At 42.1% G+C, this 27,380-nt stretch overlaps 1 protein-coding gene across 2 annotated transcripts in view; it reads left to right on the plus strand.

Moving 5' to 3' along the window:
• The window catches only part of GRID1 (glutamate ionotropic receptor delta type subunit 1), a 660,264-nt gene that overhangs the window by 453,025 nt on the left and 179,859 nt on the right, over nucleotides 1–27,380 (plus strand). For both annotated transcript variants that reach the window (XM_082424198.1, XM_082424199.1), the window contains exon 8: nucleotides 690–809. In XM_082424198.1, the coding sequence (XP_082280324.1) occupies nucleotides 690–809 (120 nt within the window). The remainder of the gene's footprint in view (nucleotides 1–689; nucleotides 810–27,380) is intronic.

The following is a 27,380-nucleotide window of genomic DNA, read 5'->3' on the forward strand; positions in this document are numbered from 1 at the left end:
GGCTCACTCAGCCCCTCTGCCGCCTGCTACTCCAGAGCCCACAGAGCGACCAGAGAGAGGCACAGGACTGGCACGCCCCTACATCCGGTGTGTGCCAGACACCACGCTTTGTACACATTTTCTCCTTCGGCCCTTGCAGGCTCTGTGATGTGGGTCTAATTAACTCCAGGCCGAAGCTGGGAGACGGGAGATGACTTGCCCAAGGTGGCAAAGCCAGGACTTGAGCTGGGTTTTAGCCTCCAATGCTCACGCTCGCTGCCCTGCCACTTTCCGCCACCTGTGTGAGATGGCTCTCGCTGACCTTGGCCTTCCCTCTTGGCTCAGGCTAAGGTGAGCCCCTAGAGCAGGTTGCAGTGAAAGACTGTAAGCTCCAGGAGGGTGGGGACAAAAGCTGCCCCTCTCTAATCTCAGGGCTGGCACGGTGTGTGGAATAAAGCAGATGCTCTAATCACATCAACGGCATGAATGACAGGGACAAGCCTAGGAACTTCCCTTGTGAGCAAGGGCCTAGGAAGTGTTGATCCTGCTCCGAGGCCCCAGGACTGCCAGCACCTCTGGCCTTATTGCAGTGCGTCCATTGTTTCCCAGACCTTGGTGACACTTCCTTTTTCTTCCTTGCCTTTGGGATTCCATCCCCTGCCCGTCCACGTTTGCCCTACCCTCTCATGGTTTTTCCTTCTCTCTCGCAGGGCCACATCACTGGTCTCACAGGGGTGATGGAGTTTCGGGAAGACAGATCGAACCCCTACGTGCAGTTTGAAATCTTGGGCACGACCTACAGCGAGACCTTTGGCAAAGATATGCGGAAGGTAAGCCTCGGGGCGCGCACCTCCTGCTTTTCCCACTGCCACGCGTTGGGCCTGTGTTCCAAGCAGATGTTAACCGGCACGAAAGTCCCCTCTCCAGTCTTTCTCTGCAGATGCTGCTGTTGATGCTGGTGTTCGTGGGGCATGGTGGGGAGGGGGCTGCAAGGGGTTTCGGACAGAAAGTGCCACTAATTCAGCTCTGAGTGCAGCAGGGGCGTCTGGTGCCAGTGGGTCCTGCTGCTTGGGCCTGGAGGACCAGCCTTGTGGTCCTGGACGAGGCCGGAAGGGGCGATGTGAGTCGCTGAAATCAGCCCAACGTCAGGGACAGGTGTGACTGTTACTGAGGCAGGAGGCAGAGGTTACGGCCAGAGTGTCCCCGATCAAGAGTGAGGCAAAGCCAAGGCCAGAAAATGAGCTCCGCGGAGCGTGAGAAGTAGGCAGTGCAGGCGCCCACTGGAGACACAAGTGAGAGACAGGTGAGCCGCAGAGTTCAGGGTAGGCTTTGACTTGCTTTTATTTGGTGCTGATGCAAGTGGCAGGCCTGGGGACTCTTTTCAGTGATACTTTGTCTCTTACTCCCCCACCCCATGGCGGGGATTTTCAGAACTGAGGTCTGGCGAGGTGGCCTTTACCCAGAGTTGGAACTCCCCAAATTGAAGGGGTGGCCTGTGAAGTCAAGAGTCGAATAAGGTGTTAGGACCAAGAGATCAGTGTGGCAAGCAAGGGGATGGAACAGTTATCCAGCAAGGGACCTCAGATACGGTGCTTATGAGCCGGTGTGGAACCAATAGCGGGGGTGCAGGTAAGGGCAGTTGCTGGCTCTCCAGGGATGCTCTCCCACAAGTGGCCTGCACAGGAAGACCACGTGCTTGTTGGAGCCAGAGATGGGAGCATCCATGATGTAAAGGGGTCACAGGGCTCCGTCTAATCAGGAAAGCACTAAAGCATGAGCTGGTTGGCATAGACTCAGGCAGAGGCTCCTGCAGTCACACACACACACACACACACACACACACACACACACACACACACACACACACACACACACACACACACACACACACACACACACACACACACACACACACACAATTTCTATACATTTGAGGGGGAGACATCTCTACTAATGATAGTGCCCTGGAGTTGAAGGGCATGGTGAGTTCTCAGCAGGTGGGATAAACCTCTAATAGAGAGCCCTCTAGCCTGTCCTCTGGCATTGGCTGGGGGCGGCAGAGGGGCAGGAAGGGGTTACATGATGTTGGGGTACTGAGAATCTGGATGAAGGCATTCTCTGGCTGTGCCCCTTGAGGACCAGATGGAAGGATGCATGTGTGAAGTCGTGGAGGGTGTGAGAGCTGGAAAGCACGGGGGGAGCATTCATCAGTTAGAACGTGGGGAGGAGGGAGACCTGGCTTGCTAGGGAGAGGCTGGGTTGGCTGGGGGGGGTCCATTTGTGACGTGGGGATGGTGGACTTTCAGCCCATTCTGTGACAGAAAGTATAGTCATGACTTGGTCAAATAATAAGAAGTTCAATAATTGGTTGTGAGGCAACGGTGACACCCAAGCTTTGATGACATTTGGGGGCTCGGAGGATTGTGGCATCAGAAAGGGGGTTAGTGACTATGGTGTGAAACCTTGGGAAGCCAGGGTGTGGCCTGCAATGTCAAGGGTGTCAGAGATGACCTGTGATGTCTGTTAGGGATGCCCAAAGCTGTGAGGTTTGGTGGGTGGGAGCCTGGGGATGGGTGGTCAGCGTTGGTCTGGGTCATTCATGGCCACTATAGAAACTGGCTTGTGTTGGGACTTCCACCTGGCAAGGGGGAACCAGGACCAGGGAGCCCTTTCAGTCACTCTGGTATGAAAGAAGCTGCCTGCCTCAGTGACCATTCATATTTGCCACAGTACTTGCCTTCATCCCCAAGTCTTCCTCTGAGGTCCTAGAAAATCAGGCCCTGCCTGCTGGCTCCTTTGCTACCCCCTCCACTTTCTCTTAGCTCAGCTCTAACCCCAAGGTTCCCCCATTGGGTGGGAATGTTGGCTGTAGGGCTCCCTGCCTCGTCTTAGGCAGCTGACTGGGGTCATGCTGGCTACTCCAGGTGCCTGAGAGACGGGAGGTACTGTGTCCTCCACTTCCCGTTTCAGGTGTCTGGGCCTTCCGTGTTGCCATGGCAACGCTCCTCCAATACCCTGAAGCCAATGGGAGCTGGAATCTCTCGGTATAAGGAGCTGCTGAGCAGGAGGTTTGAATGTGATTGAGTTGGAAGGGAAGCTGATTTTCAAGTGGGCTTTATTTTTAAATGTAATCTTTTGTCATTTTAAAATTTGCCCTTAATAACTGCATATCCCAGTTGTTATCTGTCTGCCTGGCAGCTTATCTCTGTTAAGGAGAAGTTATCTGGAAAGCAGGGAATGGGATTTACCATAGCAAATGTTTGCTATTCAGGCCCAGGGTGCCTTAAAGCAAGGCCTTGGGGGGTTCAGGATGAAGCAAGGAGAGCGCATTGGGACAGAGTGGCAGGGGTCTAGGAGAGCATTTAAAGGCAGAGCTGAGCTGTGGTTCCTGGTGGAAGATGGGGCTGGGAGGGGTAGGGCTGGGAAATTGGGGCAACCTAAAAGTAAAGTTCAGGGTGGGCAGCAGATGTGATGGTAGGGTTAGGGTTCAGAGACACACAAAAGGCAGTGCAAAGATCAGTCATCCTTAGGAGGCAAGGGCAGCTCTGAGGAGGCCCCCTCAACTGCATCTCTGTGGATAGAGGAGCCAACTGGACTGATGGCAGAATGCTCTCATGGTGGAGCAGTGTCAGGGGTTCCCTGAGAAGATGATATGTATCAATATATGAATATATTGTCTATCTATCTATCTATCTATCTATATTGAACGACAACAACAGTAAACAAACACAGACACAAAAACAAAAACCAAGTAGTTTCTTTAAGATTTAAATCCAGAGGAATTGTTTAAATTAAGGAGCAAATGGATGTTTTCTTTAAGTGAATACCCTGGAGGGAACTCTCGGGGAGGGTGAGTCACCCAGACGTTTTAGATTAAGTGGCATCAAGAGGCTGTAGATTACTCAGCCCCTCCAGAGGATGGAAGGAGTGGGTGATCGCCTTTCACTGCAGGGTGCTGGACAAATACTAATTAAATTATCTCATCCAGGAAGCGCGTTCTTGTTGAGGGAGTGTGGGATGGCAAAATCAAAGGTCTATGTCACCTGCTTGCTGTGTAACTCCAGGCAAAATATTAATCATCTTTGTGTTCCGCTTGGCGTTTTGTGTTCCGCTTGGCGCTGTCTGGCATGGGTGATTACCAAGCAACCCCGCCAGGGGCAGGCTTTGCTGGAAAGTCTTGTCCAGCTCCCACAGGACTTGGCTTAATATTTGTCCTGGGGACCCATGCTTGTTCCTATTGGAGCCCTACACTTTTCTCTTTGGCTTTCTCTTTGTTCGGACGGAAGTCTCCAGAGGAGGGTCCCATGGGTTCGTCCTTGCACATATCCTCAGCTCATGACATGAGCTGGGATGGGATTGGTGGAGACCACCTGTAGGAAAGTTTCCAAAGGTGGGGGCAGGGGAAGTTGTTTAAAGCACAGGACAAGAGGGAGCCAAGGAGGGACCACTGAGCACCTACTGTGGGCAAAGATGCATCGCAGTACGTTGTCTCCCTGACTTGGGGGCCTCTGTGATGCTCCTGGCTCTGCGCTCCTGAGCTTTTGCAGCCACTTCCTTTTTTTGAATTTTCACGTTCTCAGATGGAAGGTGCAAACAATAGGAACCTCCTGGTCAGCCAGAGTAATGACCCTGATGCAGCACTTGGCAGTGAGAGCTCTCCCGTGTGGCCTGGGCCATCAGCTTCGGGCGGCTGGAGCTGTACACCTTCTCTGAGTATTCTACCCCAGATCCCACAAGAGCAGAGAGGCACAGGGAGGCTTAGAGCACGGCTTTCTGCCTGCAGGTGCCCTGGATAGGAAGCTCCTCTCCACACCTGTGTGCCAAAGCCTGAGGCCAGAGACAGGAGCAGGGCTCTGCATGGTGGGCAGTGCCCATCCCCGCTTCCATGCCTGGGGGCAGATTCCACTCCTTATAAAGACCAAGGGCTGAGAGGGAGCTGGGGGCTTCACCTCTGATGAGATTTTGTTTTTAGGACTGTTTTGATATGATGAATGGAAGAAGGAAAACATTTTTATCGTCTTGTCCACAAGCATGACTTGCCTGGAGTGTAACGTGAGCCACAGGCCAGCAGAAACATTCTTCCATGACATGATTGCTGAGGATGTCTGCCCTTCTCTGTCCTAAAGATTCCATTGTGGGGGAATCATTCCTTTCCACTAACGAGGTTCCCTGATACAGTGAAACTCTGGGAAAATTGCCAGATGCCTGAAGGCCCTTTGAACCTCATTTCCCATGGGCACCATCCACCTAATTCACTAGCTCAGTGGAGGTTAGCCTGTCTCCTTGGGCAGGAGGGTGGGGAAGTGGGCGGGAAGCATCTGGAAAGACTGTGAAGCTGCTTTATGCGTTGACATTCCAGGACAAAGGACACCCTGGTGTGATGAGAGAGAGAAAGGGACTGTTTTATGCTCCTTTCCATAGAGTAGAATTGAGTTAGGACCAAGAGACTGAGAAAGGATTTAGCCCAGTGGTTTTCCAGCTTTTCTCTAGTCCTAGAAAATCTGTTGCAGCAGTACCTTACTGCAACCCAAATATATTAAACCGTCGTGGAAGCAGACATGCAGTGGTTACGATGGTGGGGAATTGGGACAGGGGGTCTCGAGCTTCACCTGAACAGTCTCCCTGGTCCCCACGGTCTCCCTGGTCCCCAGCCTCTCCATGGTGTTCTATGCAGCTCCAGTTGGGAAACTGAGGCCCAGAGCCTGGAGAGACTCAGTTAGGTGGTACCAACAAGCAGGTGGCTGCGCTGGGGCTGGAAGCCAGGTTTCCTGGGGTGGGGGTGGGGGGATGTGTGGCAAAGGGCCTGGAACATCGTTTCTGAATTTAGGATGATGCAGTTCTGTGACTCCCTCACTCCCCTCAGCCTGTTTTCCGCTGCCGCCCACCCCACTCCCCCGGCCAGCATTAGGGCCCCATAGTTCCTTCCCATTGCTCTAGAGCCTGCTGACATGAAGTTCCACCAGTGCCCTTGGCTCAGCCTCCCTGTTCCAGCAGTTACCCAGGGAGATGGGAGGCCTTCCTTCTCCTTTACTAGTTTAAGACGTTTCTTCTGTCTTCTCTGTCAATTTTGATTCTTCGTAAAAGCTGGCTTTGGACAGGAATCAAATGCCTCTCTTGATGTCATGTCCCTGGCAGGGCCTTGTGGCTGCTGTGAAAATAATTCACAGAGTAATAATTGCTCATCATGGAGTGATTGTCATGCTATAGGACCCCAGCCCTCCCTGGGCTTGGAAGTACATCATTAACATTCTAACCCAGGTCTGCTGCACTGTGTTACAAATTGTCCCACAGTCTCAGGGTCCAGGAGCTCTAAGCAGTGGGGCCAGGAGGAAAGGGTATCAGCCAGCGGACAAGAGAGCTCTGGTAATGAAGCAGGAGCTGCCTCTTAGAGCCCAGGTGGGATCCTTTACCTGGTGGCTCCCGCCGCAGTGCCAGGAGCCTCGCAGTGGGTTCAGTAATGGGGAAGGGGCGGTGGGCAGTGAGCGGTGGTGGGGCTGGGAGGAGCCAGCCTGAGAATTGTGCAGTGTCTCTATTAAGCTGCTCTGATAGAGACTCCGGCCATGCACAGGGAGTCACAGAAGAGAAATAAACTTCAGTCTCTTCGTGGATTAGCATTCCTGCAGCGTATTTCCCAAGTAAAATGTCAGCCCTTCCAAACCCTTGTGCGGAACCACTTTGGATAGAGCTGAGACCCAAAACAAACACTGCTGCTTCATCTGAGTAAAGGGATGAGGAAAAGATACGATTAAATATTTCATTTTAAGTGACATCTCTTCGTTTTGAAGATAGCGTCGATACATGCTCATTTAGGGTAAAATGTTTAGAAAATACAGATAAATGAAAAGAAGAATATAAAAGTCAGCTATAATCTCTGAACCAAGAAATAAATACTGTTAGCATTTCTGGTGCATTTTCCTTATAGTTATTTTTTTCTTTTTTCCATCACCCTGCACATAGAGATAGAGATAGTAATATGTGTACTTATCAAATTGCTATTTATTGTACATAAATTTTACATCCTGACTTCTCCACTTAATTCTGTCTAGGGAGTATTTTCTCACTTCTTTAACTATTCTTTACAACTATTTTTAATGGAAACACATTACTCAACTAACAGGGAGCCATCGTTAATTTTATCTTTCCATATGATGTATCTTTAGGCATTTTCACCGTGTTATTATAAAATAGTATTGTGACAGATATGCAAAATATGTATACTTTTATTACATCTATATTTCTTTAACTTTTTTTAGTAAGTGGCATTACCAAGCCACGGATAATAATTTTAGGTTCTTGATGTACTTGATACATACATATTTTCAAATTGATTATAGAAAGATTTAATAATTTACACATCCATCAGTAATATATGGAAGTCTCTGTTATAGCCTATACTCAAAAATTGAGTGATATATTAAACATTTTTGCTAATTTGGTAACAGTATGAAAAAATGCTACTAAATTTGCATTTTTTAGGAGATCGTACATTTAAAAATGTGATCATTGGTCATATATATTTCACATTTTGTAAATTATACCTCAGGTCCTTTGCTTTTTTATATCAGGAATGAAATTTTTCTTGTCAACTCATATAACCTGTCTTTCGGAAGGGAATTGATAGTTATTTGTGTCAAATATGTTGTTCCCATATATCCTTTGCTTGCTTGCTTATTTATTTATTTATTTATGGCTGCGTCGCGTCTTTGTTGCTGCACACGGGCTTTCTCTAGTTGCAGCGAGCGAGGGTGCGCAACTCTTTGTTGCGGTGTGCGGGCTTCTCATTGCAGTGGCTTCTCTTGTAGCAGAGCACGGGCTCTAGGTGCGCGGGCCTCAGTAGTTGTGGCTCATGGGCTCTACAGCGTAGGCTCAGTAGTTGTGGTGCACAGGCTTTGTTGCTCTGCGGCATGTGGGATCTTCCCGGACCAGGGATTGAACCCGCGTCCCCTGCATTGGCAGGCGGATTCTTAACCACTGCGCCACCAGGGAAGTCCCTTATCCTTTGCTTTTGAATTAAGAAAATATTTTCACATAGGGACATTTAAAAATGTATGTGTTTATATTTTTTTGGAAAGCCATTCCCAGTTTGCAAAGTAGATACTCTTCATCCATACTTTCTTCTAGTATTTTTATGGTTTGATTATATTTCAATGAAATCTGCCATCTACTTGGGATTAGATTTGGGGTAAATTGTGAGGTTATGGCCTATCTTTTACATTTTTCAGTACTGGCTCCTTCTGTCATTTATCCAGTAATCCTTCCTTTCCCCCATGGACTTGAATGTCATATTTATCATATGTTCTACTAAATTTTTTGTATTTCCTCAGTGATTTTTAAAAAATTCTTAGACTCTTTTCTTTCTTTTCTTCCTCTGCTTAAGTGTAATTCATCTTTGTATATTATTAGAATGTACTTGTCTGCAAGTAACAATGCTCACTTTGAGTGGCTTAAGGAATAAGGAAGACTTATTATGTCACATGAAAAGAGGCCTGGAGCTAGGGTGGCTCCAGGGTTGGCCACTTCAGACGATCAGTGCCCAGATCAAGGGCTCTGGTCTTTTTCATCTTTCTTCTTGGCTCTCCACAGGGCGGAGTCTGAGCTCTCCTCATAGTTTTAGGATGGCTGTGGCAGTTCCAACTGCCATACCCAGAAGGACAGCAGCACAGGGAAGAAAGAGGGTATTCTTTTCTGTGTTTCCTTTTTATAGGTGGGGAGAACTTTCCCAGGAGTTGACCCTGGCTTTCTGTTTTCATATAACGGTTGTTTTGCTTTTTTGTTATTGCAGTTGAAGTTTTCCACCTAGATGCATATGTGACCGTGACCAATAGTTTCTCTCTCAGATGCTTGTGTTCAACTTGTATTAGGGTTTACTCCCTTCATGATGTGGATGAGGAATTGCTCATTCTTTTGCCCTTGTATGGACAGAGCTCTTGAAAGTTGGAAAAAAATTCAACTGTAAAATTATCTGGGCTAGATGTTGGTCTTGGAGCTATTACTTCGATATCTTGAAAAATTTCTTTTCTGGTTGCTACATTTCCTCGAGTCATTTTTAGTAACCTGCTGTACAGAAAATCTTAGAAAACACTGGCATTTTCAAATGTTTCATTAAAGCTTGATATAGTATTTGCAAATAATTTAAAAATATCTACCTGTTGAAATATCTTTCTCTTCATTGATACTATTGTGTTTTTGTATTGTCTTCCTTTATTTCTTGATTAGACTTGACTGAAGTTTTCTAAATTGATTTCTTCAAAGAACTAGTTCTGATTTATTTAATCAATTTTGTTGCATTTTATGTTACTCTAATTAATTTGTTTTTCCTTCTTGTCTCCCTGCTGCTAGTATTTATTTCATCGTTAATTTTTAAACTTATCATATGAAGTGTTAGATAATTTAGTTTTATTCTTTCCAGTTTTGGAATGTTCTTATTTTATTCTGAATATAGTTGTGGCTGAATCCTAGTGGTTTTTCTAACGAAAACTGAAGTGTAACACTCATATAGAAAAGTGCCTAAATCATGAGTAAATCACAGTGAATTTTCTGAACACACCCATGCAATCAACACCTACAACAAGAAACAGAACATCACCAGTGTCCCCAGAGGGCTCCCTCATGCCCCCTTCTGGTCATTACACTCATGAGCGGAAACACTACTGACGTTTAACGCACTTATTCTGACCTCTTTTGTAACGGCCTTCTTTTGCTTAATATCACGTTTGTGAGATTTACTATTATTTTCATCGTATATAGTTTTAGTTCATTCATTTTATTGTGTTTTAAAATATAGGTTTTATTATTCAGGTATGGTGAGGCCAACAGGTCAGGAGATCCCTGCTATTGAAAAGATAGTTTGTTACAATTCCTAAGAGAAGGGGGCACACCACACCATACAGGGCCACATGGGGACACACCAGGCTTAGTCAGGAGGCAGAAGCAGCAGGGTAAAATGTGAACAAGAGCCTTTATTGTGGTTTGTGTAGGAAGGAATGGGCAGAAAAGATAGACTTGGCTATTTTTGGCCCTTTGCATTTTCTTATAAATTTAGGATTTCGACTGAAATTGCATGGACTCTAGATCAACTTAGGGAGAATTAACATCTTACTAATATTCAGTAATCCAACTCATGAACATAGTATCCCCTGAATTTATTTAGGTCTTTAATTTCTCTCAAGAAAGCTTTGTAGCTTTCACTGTAGAGATTATGAATAATCTTTGTTTGATTTTTGCCTCCAGATATTGACATTTATGATAATATATATAGTATATATTAAATTTATTTTTCTACTTGTTCATTGTGTGTATATAGAAACATAGTTGGTTTGTATATGAAACTTGTTTCTAGTGAACTCTAGTTATTGATTTATTCTAATAGTTTGCCTGAAGATTCTTTAAGATTTTTCTATACACACAATCATATCATCTATGAAAAATGAGAGTTTTTTTTCTTCTTAAATTTTTATGCCCTTTATTCCTTTCTCTTTACTTATTACACTACTTAGGATCATTAATTTAAGTTGAATAGATGTAATGATAGTGGGTATCCTTATCTTGTTCTTAATCTCAGAGGATAACTTTTTATAATGCACCATTTTTTAAAAAGATATTTATTTTATTTATTTATTTGGCTGCGTCGGGTCTTAGTTGCTGCACACGTGTTCTTTGTTGCGGCTTCTCTCTAGTTGTGGTGTGTGGGCTCCAGAGCACTTGGGCTTAGTAGCCCCGCTGCATGTGGTATCTTAGTTCCCCAACCAGGGATTGAACCTGCGTCTCCTGCATTGGAAGGTGGATTCTTTTTAATTAATTAATTAATTAATTATTATTTTTGGCTGTGTTGGGTCTTCGTTGCTGCACGTGGGCTTTCTTTAGTTGTGGCGAGCAGGGGCTACTCTTCATTGTGGTGTGTGGGCTTCTCATTGCAGTGGCTTCTCTTGTTGCGGAGCATGGGTTCTAGGCGCAGGGGCTTCAGTAGTTGTGGCATGTGGGCTCAATAGTTGTGGCTCGCGGGCTCTAGAGCGCAGGCACAGTAGTTGTGGTGCACAGGCTTAGCTGTTTCGCAGTATGTGAGATCTTCCTGGAACAGGGCACGAACCCATGTCCCCTGCATTGGCAGGTGGATTCTTAACCACTGTGCCACCAGGGAAGTCACGGGAAGGCAGATTCTTAACCACTGGACTACCAGGGAAGTCCCAATGTGCTTGGTAAGTGTTCTTTTTTCAGATTGAGAAAATTCCCTTGAATTTCTAGTTTGGTAACAGCTTTGTCAAAAGGGGTATTAGTCAAAGGCATTTTTACATTTAGTCAAAGACTCTTTTACATCTATTGAGATAATTATATAACTTATATTTTCACTTTTTACTCTCAATGCAGTAAATTGCATTGATTTATTTTTTTCCTTTTTGATGCTAGCTTATTAATTCTCTTTTTTACATTAATACTATACCTTGCTGTTTTGAATATTATTATTTTACAATATGCTCCAGTATTTGGAAAGGTTGGTACCTCCTAATTTCTCTTCCTTTTCGTAATATTCTTTTTTAAGTTAAACTTTTATTTTGAAATTAATGTAGATTCACATTCAGTTGTAATAAATAATACAGAGAGATCCCGAGATCCAGTATACCCTTTATTGTTTCTTCCAATGGTAGACATTGATCCAGTGCATGAATCTGCCTCACTTTCAGATTTCCTCAGTTTCATTTGTGTGTGTGTGTGTGGTGTCGTGTGTGTGTGTTTGTGTGTGGTTGCTCTGGGTATTACAATATACATATGCGACTTATCAGTCTATCAGTCAACATTTTACCACTTTGAGTGACATATGGAAATCTTACTTCCATTTGGGTCTCTTTCTTCACTTCTAAATTTCATTGTCTTGAGTATCAGTGTTATAATTTCTGTTTCAATCATCAAATATGAAATATAAAAAACTCATGAGGAGGTCAATCTATTGTATATTCTCATATTTCTACTCTTTCTGTGGTTCTTTATTATTTCTGATGCTCCAAGAATCCTTTTACCATTTCTTTTCTGTTTAATAAACTTCCTTTAGCCAATATTTAAGGATCAGTCTGTTAGCCACAAATTCTTTTCATTTTCCTTCATCTGGTAATGCATTTATTTCTTTTTCATTCCTGAAAGATAGTTTTGCCAGATACAGAATTTGTGGTTGAGAATTCTTTTCTTTCAGCACTGGAAACGTGTTGTGCCATTTCTACTGCCCTCCATGGTTTCAGATTAGGAATCTGCTGTCATTTAGTTTGGTTTTATTTTGGCTAGTTTCTCTCTGTGTGCTTTCAAAAATTTTTTTTTCCTGTGTTTGTTTTTCAGAAGTTGTATTATGATGTATTGTGTTATGTATTTCTTTGAATTTACCCTGTTTGGGGTTCCTAGATTCTTGCATCTCAAAGTTTAAGTCTTTCACTGAATTTGATAAATTGCCGGCCATTATTTATCTGAATACTCTTTCATCCCCACACTCTTTCTCCTCTCTTTCTGGTATTCCAATGAAATTAATGTTAGATATTTTATTATTATTCCACAGGGCCCTGAGGCCCTATTCATTTTTTTTTCAGTCTCATGTTGTGTAAATTTTATTGTTCTGTTTGCCAGTTTACTGATTCTATACTCTGTCCTTTAAACTCTAAAATAATCCCATCCAGTGAGTTTTTTATTTTTGTTAATTTGCAATTCCATCATTTCCATTTAGTTCTATTTTATACTTTCTCTATGCTGAGATTTTCTATTTTTTCATTTGTTTCAAGAGAATTTGTAATTGCTTGTTGAAGCATTTTTATAATGAAATTTAAAATCCTCATCAGATAATTCTAACATCTGATTGTCTTGGTCTTTGCATCAGTTGATTGTCTTTTTTTTTTTTAATCTGAGTTGTGATTTTCCTGGTTCTTGATATGATGAGTAATTTTTTTTTAATAAATTTATTTATTTTGGCCTTTCTCACCTTCTGAGATGGCCCACACTCTGTCTGTGGAGTGTGCTTCTCTATAAATAAACCCACTTGTTACCTATCACTTTGTCTCTCACTGAATTCTTTCTGCAATGAGACATCAAGAAGCTGAGCTTAAGTCCTGAAGCCAGGTGCTGACCCTTTATTCCCAACTTACAGCTAGACCAACTCCCGCTCATCATCAACACCACTGGGGACATCTTCTGTGCTGTTTCTTTGTGAGAACTTTTTGGGCACTAACACCTGGTTGGGAGACTACCTTGGAACGGATAGCGTCTAAAATCATACTGAAACCCCCACCAGGTGGGAGAAGTTAATTGTATGCTGCCCACAAGCACGTAGCCCCCAGGCCGGTTGGAACCAGAAGGCTGATGATGCTGACTCCTGCTTACTTCCCCACCAACCAGTCAGAAGAATGTCCACCAGCTGATCATGCCCTTCTCTTTGAACCATTACTATAAAACTCCTCACTACCCCCTCCAGGTTGTGACACACAGTTTTGAGGGCCTGGGCCTGCTGTGGCCCCCTTTGCCTGGCAAAGCAATAAAGCTATTCTTTTCTACTTCACCCCCCCAAAAAATTTTTTTTTTAATTTTATTTATTTGTTTTTGGCTGTGTTGGGTCTTCGTTGCTGTGCTCAGGCTTTCTCTAGCTGGGGAGAGCGGGGGCCACTCTTCGTTGCAGTGCGCGGCCGTATCGTTGCAGTGGCTTCTGTTGTTGCGGAGCACGGGCTCTAGGGTGCATGGGCTTCAGTAGTTGCAGCACGTGGGCTCAGTAGTTGTGGCTTGCAGGCTTTAGAGCGCAGGCTCAGTAGTTGTGGCACACAGGCTTAGTTGCTCCGCGGCATGTGGGATCTTCCTGGACCAGGGCTTGAACCCATGTCCCCTGCATTGGCAGGCAGATTCTCAACCACTGTGCCGCCAGGGAAGCCCGAGTAATTTTTATTATATACTGAACATCATGGTGATTATCTTAGGAAACTGTGTTTTATTTAAGTCTTTTGTTTTAGTAGGGATTTATCCTGTTTAGCTTAAGCATACATGTCTGGCCTATTTTTGTCTGCTGTGCTTACAATGACTACTTAATTTTAAGAGCTGGTGCTATTTTGTGCTGCTGATTTGGTCTGCTTGGTTTACCTGGTGCCATTGGGCTCCTATAGCTCCCTCTTCATGCTTCCTGAAGAAGGTGAAGGGGTTTCTCCAGGATGGACCCCACCTGGTACCTCTGGTTGAAGGAAGAGAATCTCTGGCCTGTGAAGATGAGGAGCACTTCCCAGGCTGGGCACCTGAGGCCAGACCACCCTGCCTGTGGGGAATGGAGAGCACTTCCCTGGCTGAGTCCAGGTTGTGGCAGGATGCACCTTGCTAAGGCCAGCTGGTGGCTCTTGGTGATGGAGGGCATTCTCAGGCCTATGGGGAAAAAGAGGCTTCGTGTACTGAGCACTAGCTGTGGTGGAATCTCCCTTGTTGGTCCTGCCAAGCTACCTCAGTGTCTCTTGGTAGGGGAACAGAGTCTTGTGCCCACAGCAACAAAAGGAATGCCTGGACTATAAGCACGTGGTGAGACCCCCTTCCTAGTGCTGCCCAGCTGCCTGGTGTCTTTTGTTGGATCAGGCTGGTGCTCAGGCTGGTGCAAAAGGAGAGTAGTTTCTAGACCGGGCCATTTGTTGCCAGACAGGCTCTTGATGGATCTCCCTTTCCAGTGTTCTTGGGCCGGGCTGGCTGGGCAAAGAATGAGCCTACATGGGCCACCTTCTGTTGCTAGATTGTAGTTCCCAATTCAAGGCTTTGCTTTCTTCTGTTGGTTGGGGACCATAGGGCACTCTATCACTCTGCTGTTCCTCTAGTCCTGGGTTCTTTGACCAGTTTGCCCCCTTTCTATCTTTCAAGGTTCTCCTTTGGTTGCCTCTTGCATTATTTCCAGGGTGTATAGTTGTACTTAACAGGGAGGAGGAGGGAGAAATGAGTCTGCACCATCTTGTTCAGAAACTTTCACTTTGATTGATTTTTGAAAGTTAAACAATTTTTCATTGCTCAGATAAGCCCTGCTAGGTCATAATTCCTTATCCTTTTTGTATATCACTACATTTAATCTGCTAATATTTTGTTGATAATTTCTTTAAGTTCATGGAGAGTTTGTAATTATCCTGTGTGATAATGTCCTTGTTAGGTTTTAGTATCAAGATTATCAAGGGCTGAGGTTCTTAAAATGAGGTAGAAAGTGTTTGCCTTGTTTCTGTCTCTGGAAGAACTTGTGACATGGGTGTAACTTCATTCTTAAATGTTTGGGAGATTCCACTAGTGAAGCAAACTCATGTTGACCACACATACACATGCAATGAGTGTATTTAGATTTTATATTATTTCTTGAGTCAGTTTTGTTAAGTTGTGATTTTTAAGGAATCTCTCCACTTACATTGTGTGAGAAATGTTGAAGGGTCTGGCTTGTATTTTCTTCCTCTGATGATTGTAATCTTTCCCTCACTCTTAAAATAGAATTCTTACTCTTAGGACACAGCTTCCTGGGATCTCAATTGAAAGTGATTGATATTCATCAAGATGTTTACAGTTTGCTGAGCCTAAAGTTTAACATAGCTCCAGCATCCTGAGACTCTGAAGTACCTGCCTATTTCTCCATCCTCCTAGCAGGTCAATCACATCCTCGTAGATTCTTTGCGAGCTGGATACATATCCTAGGAGACATTCAAGAAGATGCATGCAATTCTTGCAGAGATATTTTGTACTTTTTCACTGCAGCTATTCCTCTCTCAACATGCTTCACAAATTTGTCTCACCTTGCTACCACAAACTGTTCCCCCCACCTACTGAGATTGCTAATCCGTGCTTTTGTTGGATGTATATGCAAAATGGATTGAAAAATGTCTTTAGGTAAGAAGATCTAGTGTGACTATTGGGTTCTTCTCATGTTTTTTTCATTATCTCAAATGTAGTCATGTACTACATGGTTGATATATAAAGGCCTGAAAACAGTTATTCTATACATTTTAATAGGTCTTATAGTTATTTATCATGGTAGGTTCCCTTATTTTTATGATTCTATCACATATTTATTTACATGCCACACTCTTCCTGTTCGAAGCACTGTTTAGTTTAAATGGTTTTGAACTTTAAATAAGGATACCATGTTGTAAATATTCTCCTGGGAATAAATTTTAAATTCAACATTATGTTAATAACGTTTGTTCTGTGTAACAAAGTTGGTTAATTTTCATGGGTGTATAATATTTTCTGAGTATATGATTTATCTATTTCCCTGGACTTGGACACGATTTATTTATAGGTTTTTATTATTATTATTATAAACATTACTGTCATTAACACTATTTGACTTATACATGTGCTCATGTACAAGAGTTTCTCTTGACTATGTACAGAGATGGAATTGCTGGGTTGTGAATAATCAACTTAAAAATCAACATATAGTATCATTTTGTTTTCCAGAGTGGTTATATTAACTCATGCCCCCAGTGATGTGTGTGATATTCCACTGATCCATGTCTTCTTTACCCCTTACTATATTTTGGACTTCTTATCTTTGCCAGTCAAGAAAATGATCTTGATTTGCATACCTTGATCACTATGAAGATTGAGTTTTCTTCACATGTTAATTTAGCATACATTTTTCCTGATAATGTTTGCTTCTTTTGCTCATTTTTTGCTCTCTTTATCATTGATTATTGAATAATTTCTCTCTTTCTCATTGGTTAATAAGAGTTCTTCATGTGTTCCTGGAGGTTATAACTGCTTGAAGTCTTGGAAAATTTATCTATAGAGTTACCTCATTTATTTTCTCCTCTGCCATGCCTCACCCACAGACTGCTTTTTGTCTCTTTCTTCCTTCATAATCCTCCTCTGCTTTTCTATGGTACCCAGTGTGGTCCAGAGATGTTTCTCCTACTATCCAATACCTTGCATTCTTGTGTTCCAAACAAGGGAACTTAGTATTGCTTCTTGATATTCTATCTACTTTTGAGAGGAAAGTGACAGGTTGGCATTTAATTATCAGAAATCCAAAAATCAGAGTTAACACATATAAACTATGTGCTTAAATTATTTCAGTGTTCAGCATCATTGCCTTTGTAGCATGATTTGACTATCTTGGTTTCTGAACTCTGTTATTTCTTTCAGGTGGCTGGATTTTATATTCATGCTATTTTTCCAATCTGCTGGGTTATATATTTATGCAGTTATTCCAAGTATGTCACTTTTTATTAATTTCTGGACCTTTATATCCAGCAATGCCATCCTTAACCTGTAATCCACTTTTCTTGTGTTATTACATAAGCTGGAGACATTTACTCCTTTTTCTCTGTTTTTAGTGTAAGAAAGGAAAAATCCAAAATAATCTGATTTTAGTCAACATCACATTTTTTCTGTAGGAATTTGTTGTAATATGTACTGTTTGTTCAATTAAAATATCTATTTTACCAGAAAATGTTTAGATTTATTTGAAATAATTTTGTTTCAAGTACTGTAGTTTCTTTTGATTTACAATTGATTCTTCTAAAATTCAAAAAATATACCTTCATTTGTATCTTCATTTGGTTCTGTTAAAGTTTTTGTGTATTTGCAGATTTGTATTTTCTAAGAATCTTCTGTAATTCTGGCCTTGCTCCCCATCCTTGGTCTTCTCCGTATGTTTCACCCCTTGCCATTGCCATTTCTGTCATTGCCCTCACATAGCCAGGGAAAGGAGGCGTCATCTCACCAATTCAGTCTTCTCTTTGTCCATTCCAATGTAGACTTGAATATTGGGATTAGAAAAGTTTGGTTCTATTGGCAACCCTTCTTTCCTTAACTCACCAACTGCCTCTTAAGCTCAGCTTATTATTTTTCTGTCTCTTCCTGTGACTTCCATCTTAGTCTGTTTTCTTTTAGTTCTTTGTAAGTTTCATTAAAAAAAAAAAAAAAAGAAATGTCCTCTGAATTATTTTGCAGGTTGTGTTGTTTACCACATTGTACGTTGTTTTATCCATGGTCACTTTCTCTGGCACTCTAAATATATTACCCGGTGAGGACTAATCCCTGCTGTAGGACTAAGCTTCTTTCTAAATCTGTCTCAGCCCAGTGTGCTTTGCTGGGGGGGACTACATTTCCCAGAATTCAGTGTGTCCTTGCCTGTCCCCATACTTCTCCACTTCTTGCTCTAGTTCTCTGGAAACTGTTTTTCCTGAATGGATTTAGAACATTTTCTGAAAATATGTTTCAAGGAACAGTAGTTCTTCCAAATGTGTATTAGACATTAAGTGAAAAATAAAATTATTCAAATGCATTTAAGAAATAGTGAGACAAAACCATAAAGGATTCTTTACTGAATGGCCTCTCTGAGGCTTTGATGGCTCTGTAGCTCCTTGTGATGGGGCTAGATGAGGCTCTTTGTGATACATTTTATAAGACTAATGTTCTGCAGATCACCCTTCAAGAGCCTTTGCTGTCATATGTTTGGGAAGATGGGAAATTTGTCTAGCTGCCTAAGAGCAGGAACCACATGCGCATGGAATTACTGTGCACTCTTCAGGTTAGCTTAGACCCTGGGTACCAATCTCAAGAGCAAGCAAGGAAGGGAAGGGTGATGTTAGAATATCTGCCTATGCCATTTTAGAAGGGCCAGGCTGTCCTGTCTTTTGCCAGAAAACTTAGGTAGTTATATTTCTCAATCCATATCCATCAACCTTATATTCAATGGAAATTCCCCCAATATTTATAATAGGATGATTGCCAAATTGTCTTCATCTTTTTTTCTTTGATTTAAAAAAAATCATTTCTCTGTATTCATAAATATTTTAGTTAGAATTTGGGGGGAAATGTGCCATCTGCCATTTTAAACCAGAGACTTAGGTAAGTAGTGCAAGAGGTTGGTGAATAATCCACATTGAATTTGCTGTCTCCTTAGGGGCAGGGAAAGCAATCATTTGGAAGCAAGCCACCTTTACACTTCTCCATGAGCCTTTGACCTCAAGGGCATGGCTATGTTGTCCCATGATGACAGCAGGCAAATGCAAGGTCTTACCTCTGGCTCAGCTGCCTTTCCTAGCACATGGCTCTATTGGCACCCAGTGGTGAGTACTGGCTGTACCCCAGGCACTTGTTTAGAAGTAAAACTTTGAACTTGCCACTGCTTAATCCCCATCAAATGTAGCTTGAGAGAAACAATACTTTTAGTAGATTACCTGAAAGCTATTCAATCCGTCAATCCTTTGGACACTCTAAGGTTTATAATCCGATAATGCTGGCATCAGACAAACTTCCTCTATTGAGAATTGCTTTCCTCCATGGAGACCCATTTCAGCCAATATTTTTGGTGTGATGTCATTGGCTGTCATGGAGAGACATGGTTAGAAATACACTTATGAAACTCATTATTAACTTTATTATGAGCCTGATCTTGAAAACATTTGCTGCCTGAAACGTTTTCTCTATAAGCACTGATGCACAGAGATTCAGTCTCAGCGATAGAAAAAGCATGCTTGTTCTTGTCCTATGATATTATAAATCATGTAAATGATTAGGTTACTGATCATATTAAGTAGCTAAAATGATGGGTGACAGAGTTGATATTTAAATCATGGGAGAGATTGGTTCAAGATGGTGGAGTAGAAGGATGTGCTCTCACTCCCTCTTGTGAGAGCACCGGAATCACAACTAACTGCTGAACAATCATTGACAAGAAGACACTGGAACTCACTGAAAAAGATACCCCACATCCAAAGACAAAGGAGAAGCCGCAGTGAGACGGTAGGAGGGATGGAATCACAGTAAAATCAAACCTCATAACCACTGGGTGGGTGGCTCACAAACTGGACAACAGTTATACTACAGAAGTCTACCCACTGGAGTGAAGGTTCTGAGCCCCACCTCAGACTTCTCAACCTGGGGGTCTGGCAACAAGAGGAGGAATTCCCAGAGAATCAAACTTTGAAGCCTAGTGGAATTTGATTTCAGGAATTTGACAGGACTGGGGGAAGCAGAGACTCCAGTCTTGGAGGGCACACACAAAGTAGTTTGTGCATCAGGAACCAGGGGAAGGAGCAATGGCCCATAGGAGACTGAACCAGACCTATCTGCTAGTGTTGGAGGGTCTCCTGCACAGTTGGGGGGTGGCTGCGGCTCACCGCGGGGACAAGGACACTGGCAGCAGAGGTTCTAGAAAGTACTTCTTAGCGTGAGCCCTCCTGGAGTCCACCATTAGCCACACCAAAGAGCCAGGTAGGCTCCAGCACTGGGTTGCCTCCAGCCAAACAACCAATAGGGAGGGAACCCAGTCCCACCCATTAGCAGACAAGCAGATTAAAGTTTTGCTGAGCTCTGCCCACCAGAGTAACATCCAGCTCTACCCAACCCCAGTTCCTCCCATCAGGAAGCTTGCGCAAGCCTCTTAGATAGCCTCATCCACCAGAGGGCAGATAGCAGAAGCTAGAAGAACTACAGTCCTGCAGCCTGTGGAACGAAAACCATATTCACAGAAAGACAGACAAAATGAACAGTCAGAGGACTGTGTACCAGATGAAGGAACAAGATGAAACCCCCAAAAAACAACTAAATGAAGTGGAGATAGGCAACCTTCCAGAAAAAGAATTCAGAATAATGAGAGTGAAGATGATCCAGGACCTCGGAAAAAGAATGGAGGCAAAGATCGAGAAGATGCAAGAAATGTTTAACAAAGACCTAGAAGAATTAAAGAACAAACACCAAGAAGAATTAAAGAACAAACAGAGATGAACAATACAATAACTGAAATGAAAAATACACTAGAAGGAATCAATAGCAGAATAACTGAGGCAGAAGAACAGATAAGTGACCTGGAAGACAGAATGGTGGAATTCACTGCCATGGAACAGAATAAAGAAAAAAGAATGAAAAGAAATGAAGACAGCCTAAGAGACCTCTGGGACAACATTAAATGCACCAACATTCACATTATAGGGGTCCCAGAAGGAGAAGAGAGAGAGAAAGGACCAGAGAAAATATTTGAAGAGATTATAGTCGAAAACTTCCCTAACGTGGGAAAGAAAATAGCACCCAAGTCCAGGAAGCTCAGAGAGTCTAGGCAGGATAAACCCAAGGAGAAGCACACCGAGACACATAGTAATCAAATTGACAAAAATTAAAGGCAAAGAAAAATTATTAAAAGCAGCAAGGGAAAAACAACGAATAACATACAAGGGAACTCCCATAAGGTTAACAGCTGATTTCTCAGCAGAAACTGTACAGGCCAGAAGGAAGTGGCATGATATATTTAAAGTGATGAAAGGGAAGAACCTACAACCAAGATTACTCTACCCAGCAAGAATCTCATTCAGATTCAACGGAGAAATAAAAAGCTTTACAGACAAGCAAAAGCTAAGAGAATTCAGCACCACCAAACCAGCTCTACAACAAATGCTAAAGGAACTCCTCTAAGTGGGAAACACAACTGGAGAAAAGGACCTACAAAAACAAACCCAAAACAATTAAGAAAATGGTAATAGGAACATATATATCGATAATCACCTTAAATGTGGATGGATTAAATGCTCCAACCAAAAGACACAGGCTTGCTGAATGCATACAAAAACAAGACCCATCTATATGCTGTCTACATGAGACCCACTTCAGACCTAGGGACACATACAGACTGAAAGTGTAGGGATGGAAAAAGATATTCCATGCAAATGGAAATCAAAAGAAAGCTGTAGTAGCAATACTTATATCAGATAAAATAGACTTTAAAATAAAGAATGTTACAAGAGACAAGGAAGGACACTACATAATGATCAAGGGATCAATCCAAAAAGAAGACATAACAATTATAAATATATATGCACCTAACATAGGAGCACCTCAATACATAAGGCAAATGCTAACAGCTATAAAAGAGGATATCGACAATGACACAATAATAGTGGGGTACTTTAACACCTCACTTACACCAATGGACAGATCATCCAGACAGAAAATTAATAAGGAAACACAAGCTTTAAATGACACAGTAGAACAGTTAGATTTAATTGATATTTATAGGACATTCCATCTGAAAACAGCAGATTACACTTTCTTCTCAAATGCACATGGAACATTCTCCAGGATAGATCACATCTTGGGTCACAAATCAAGCCTCAGTAAATTTAAGAAAATTGAAATCATATCAAGCATCTTTTCTGACCACAACACTATGAGATTAGAAATGAATTACAGGGAGAAAAATGTAAAAAACACAAACACATGGAGGCTAAACAATATGTTATTAAATAACCAAGAGATCACTGAAGAAATCAAAGAGGAAATCAAAAAATACCTAGAGACAAATGACAATGAAAACACGAGGATCCAAAACCTATGGGATGCAGCAAAAGTGTTTTTAAGAGGGAAGTTTATAGCAATACAGTCCTACCTCAAAAAACAAAAATCTCAAATAAACAATTTAACCTTACACCTAAAGGAACTAGAGAAAGAAGAACAAACAAAACCCAAAGTTAGTAGAAGGAAAGAAATCATAAAGATCAGAGCGGAAATAAATGAAATAGAAACAAAGAAAACAATAGCAAAGATCAATAAAACTAAAAGCTGGTTCTTTGAGAAGATAAACAAAATTGATAAACCTTTAGCCAGACTCATCAAGAAAAAGAGGGAGAAGACTCAAATCAATAAAATTAGAAATGAAAAAGGAGAAGTTACAACGGACACTGCAGAAATACAAAGCATCCTAAGAGACTACTACAAGCAACTCTATGCCAATAAAATGGACAACCTGGAAGAAATGGACAAATTCTTAGAAAGGTATAACCTTCCAAGACAGAACCAAGAAGAAATAGAAAGTATGAGGAGGGCTTCCCTGGTGGCGCAGTGGTTGAGAATCTGCCTGCCAATGCAGGGGACACGGGTTCGAGCCCTGGTCTGGGAAGATCCCACATGACGCGGAGCAACTGGGCCTGTGAGCCACAATTACTGAGCCTGCGCATCTGGAGCCTGTGCTCCACAACAAGAGAGGCCACGATAGTGAGAGGCCTGCGCGCCGCGATGAAGAGTGGCCCCCACTCGCCGCAACTAGAGAAAGCCCTTGCACAGAAACGAAGACCCAACACACCCATAAATAAATAAATAAATAAATTAAAAAAAAAGAAAAAGAAAAAGAAAGTATGAGGAGATTAATCACAAGTAATGAAATTAAAATGATGATTAAAAATCTTCCAACAAACAAAAGTCCAGGACCAGATGACTTCACAGGTGAATTCTATCAAACATTTAGAGAAGAGCTAACACCCATCCTTTTCAAACTCTTCCAAAAATTGCAGAGGAAGGAACACTCCCAAACTCGTTCTACAAGGCCACCATCACCCTGATACCAAAACCAGACAAAGATACTACAAAAAAAGGAAATTACAGACCAATATCACTGATGAATATAGATGCAAAAATCCTCAACAAAATACTAGCAAACAGAATCCAACAGCAGATTAAAAGGATCATACACCATGATCAAGTGGGATTTATCCCAGGGATGCAAGGATTCTTCTATATATGCAATTCAATCAATGTGATACACCATATGAACAAATTGAAGAAGAAAATCCATATGATCATCTCAATAGATGCAGAAAAAGCTTTTGACAAAATTCAACACCCATTTATGATAAAACCTCTCCAGAAAGTGGACATATAGGGAACCTACCTCAACATAATAAAGGCCATAGATGACAGACACACAGCAAACATCATTCTCAATGGTGAAAAACTGAAAGCATTTCCTCTAAGATCAGGAACACGACAAGGAAGTCCACTCTCGCCACTATTATTCAACATAGTTTTGGAAGTCCTAACCATGGCAATCAGAGAAGAAAAAGAAATAAAAGGAATACAAATTGGAGAAGAAGAAGTAAAGCTGTCACTGTTTGCAGATGACATGATACTATACATAGATAATCCTAAAGATGCCACCAGAAAACTACTAGAGCTAGTCAGTGAATTCAGTACAGTTTCAGGATACAAAATTAATACACAGAAATCTCTCGCATTCCCATACACTAACCACAAAAGATCAGAAAGAGAAATTAAGGAAAAAATCCCATTCACCATTGCAACAAAAAGAATAAAATACCTAGGAATAAACATACCTAAGGAGGTAAAAGACCTGTACTCAGAAAACTATAAGACACTGATGAAAGAAATCAAATATGACACAAACAGTTGGAGAGATATACCATGTTCTTGGACTGGAAGAATCAGTATTGTGAGAATGACTATACTACCCAAAGCAATCTACAGATTCAGTGCAATCCCTATCAAATTACCAATGGCATTTTTTACATAACTAGAACAAAAAAATCTTAAAATTTGTATGGAGACACAAAAGACCCTGAATAGCCAGAGCAATCTTGATGGAAAAAAACGGAGCTGGAGGCATCAGACTCCCTGACTTTAGACTATACTACAAAGCTATAGTAATCAAGACAATATGGTACTGGCACAGAAACAGAAATATAGATCAATGGAACAGGATAGAAAGTCCAAAGATAAACCCACGCACCCATGGTCAACTAATCTATGACAAAGAAGGCAAGGATATACAATGGAGAAAAGGCAGTCTCTTCAATAAGTGGTGCTGGGAAAACTGGATGGCTACTTGTAAAAGAATGAAATCAGAACACTCCCTAACACCATACACAAAAATAAACTCAAAATGGATTAAAGACCTAAATCTAAGACCGGACACTATAAATCTCTTAGAGGAAAACATAGGAAGAACACTCTTTGACATAAATCACAGCAAGATCTTTTTTGATCCACCTCCTAGAGTAATGGAAATAAAAACAAAAATTAACAAAGGGGACCTAATGAAACTTAAAAGCTTTTTCACAGCAAAGGAAACTATAAACAAGACGAAAAGACAACCCTCAGAATGGGAGAAAATATTTGCAAATGAATCAATGGACAAAGGATTAATCTCCAAAATATATAAATAGCTCATGCAGCTCAATATTAAAAAAAACAAACAACCCAATCCAAAAATGGGCAGAAGACCTAAATAGACATTTCTCCAAAGAAGACATACAGATGGCCAAGAGGCACATGAAAAGCTGCTCAACATCACTAATTATTAGAGAAATGCACATCAAAACTACAATGAGGTATCACCTCACACCAGTTAGAATGGGCATCATCAGAAAATCTACAAACAACAAGTGCTGGAGAGGGTGTGGAGAAAAGGGAACCCTCCTGCACTATTGGTGGGAATGTAAATTTATACAGCCGCTATGGAGAACAGTATGGAGGTTCCTTATAAAACTAAAAATAGAATTACCATATAACCGAGCAATCCCACTCCTGGGCATATACCCAGAGAAAACCACAATTCAAAAAGCCACATGCACCATAATGTTCATTGCAGCACTATTTACAATAGCCAGGTCATGGAAACAACCTAAATGCCCATCGACAGGCGAATGGATAAAGAAGATGTGGTACATATATACAATGGCATATTTCTCAGCCATAAAAAGGAATGAAATTGGGTCATTTGTATAGACGTGGCTGGATCTAGAGACTGTCATACAGAGTGAAGTAAATCAGAAAGAGAAAAACAAATATCGTATATTAATGCATATATGTGGAATCTAGAAAAATGGTACAGATAAACTGGTTTGCAAGGCAGAAAGAGAGACACAGATGTAGGGAACAAACGTATGGACACCAACAGGGTAAAGTTGGGGAGCGTGGTGGTGGTGAGATGAGTTGGGAGATTGGGATTGATATATATTCATATAAAAAAAATCATTATGGCAGGCTGGTAAAGCCTAACAAAATAACCTCATCAGGGGAAAATCTACAGCCTTCTTTGGGTAAAAACAATCAGTTGAAACACCTGCCCTGATGGCGAGATTAATTTCGCTTTTCCAAAAGTGTGTTGTGAGCAACCATGTTTCCAGGAGATGCTTCCCAGAGGAAGAGCCCTGAGGAATACTAAGTATGGGAAACGCTGTATGTCAAATATATCTTATGATCATTCACAACACATATTAGCATAGTAAAAGTTTGTAGTAAAGAAGTGTTTAATTTTTGATGTTGCCATTTTTTCTTCCAATGTTCATTGACCAGAGGACTTTGCGTGTTGTTATTGTTGATGTTAGTCCTCACAGGACCTCGTACTATTTAAGGAGTTCTCGATAGAATTCACTTTAGAAAATGCTGGGTTAAGTCATTTAACCTAAAAGGCCAGTGCATTTTTCCTCATACTATTGGCTGTCCCCCACTATCATAGCGCTTTTATCTTTTCATATACTCTTCATTATTTTCCTGGAACTCTTTCTTTACAATAGTAGCAATAGCTACTATTTATGGGGTGTCCAGACACTTTATACAGTGTATACATTTAATAAAAAGAAGCATACCAAGCATGCTGAAAGGTGGGGCCTTGCATCATAGAGGTTGGAGGACCTCATGTGACAGCTGGTGGTCCAAGAGCAGGACCTGACTCCTTCATTCACATCTTGACTGACCTTCTTCCAGGCCTGTGCTAGGTTCTGTGAATAAAGTTACGAATAAGATATAGACATTGTCTCCAAGGGCTTAACATCCGGAGTGGTGACAGACAAGTGAACACACGGGGCCCAGCATATGACAGCAGCTGGGGTAAGAGACTCCAGAAGAGGAATTGCTTAGTCTTGGTTCATGATTGAGGAGCAGTCACCTGAGCTGCTGGATGGACAGGGGCTGCCAGGTGGGTGGCAGGCTAAGGATTTCCAGCAGGGAAGCCAGGCCACATCTCCACAGTGTGTGGCCCAAAAATTTGTGTAAGGAACTGCCAATAGTTGCTTCTGCTTGAGGCAGTGAGTGTAGTGTAGCCAGATCATAGAACCTCTGGGGAGAGGAAGATGGAAGATGGTGCTGGAGAGATTGCCAAGGCCCATCCTCAGGTGCTGAACTACAGCGAGTGGGTACCTATGCAAGAAACACTGGGATCTAACATCTGGCACTTGCCAGACATTTATTCTTGAGAAAGCTACTTAGAGACTTGACAAAGGCCTTTTTTTCTTCACTTGTTAAATGGGGCTAGAAGTGGAGCTTAAAGGCTTAAATGAGATACCGTAGGCTTTGCCTGGCACATCCTCTGAGTTCCATATAGGTTACACGTTCTAGAATAGCTAGCTATCCATTATAAACATCCCTACTGAGAATTGTGGGGTTTGTCCAAAGGCAATGGGGAACCATCGAAGGATATTAAAAGGGGTGATGGCATAGTTAGGTTTCTTTTTAGAAGGATAATTCCATGTGGTGAGGGGCTGGGAGGAAGAGAGATTGGAGGCATGAAGGATGGTGAGGAGGCCATTGAAATAGTTTAGGAGAGAGATGTTGAGAGTATGGACCAAGGCTCTGGCAGGGAGGCTTGGAAAGGATTGAAGGACTCGAAAGAATTGTAGGAAAGAGATGGGATTTGAGGGCTGCTTAGG

This window comes from Balaenoptera physalus (genome assembly GCF_965194825.1).
Source record: "Balaenoptera physalus genome assembly, chromosome: 14".
In the NCBI taxonomy this organism is placed as follows: Eukaryota; Metazoa; Chordata; class Mammalia; order Artiodactyla; family Balaenopteridae; genus Balaenoptera; species Balaenoptera physalus.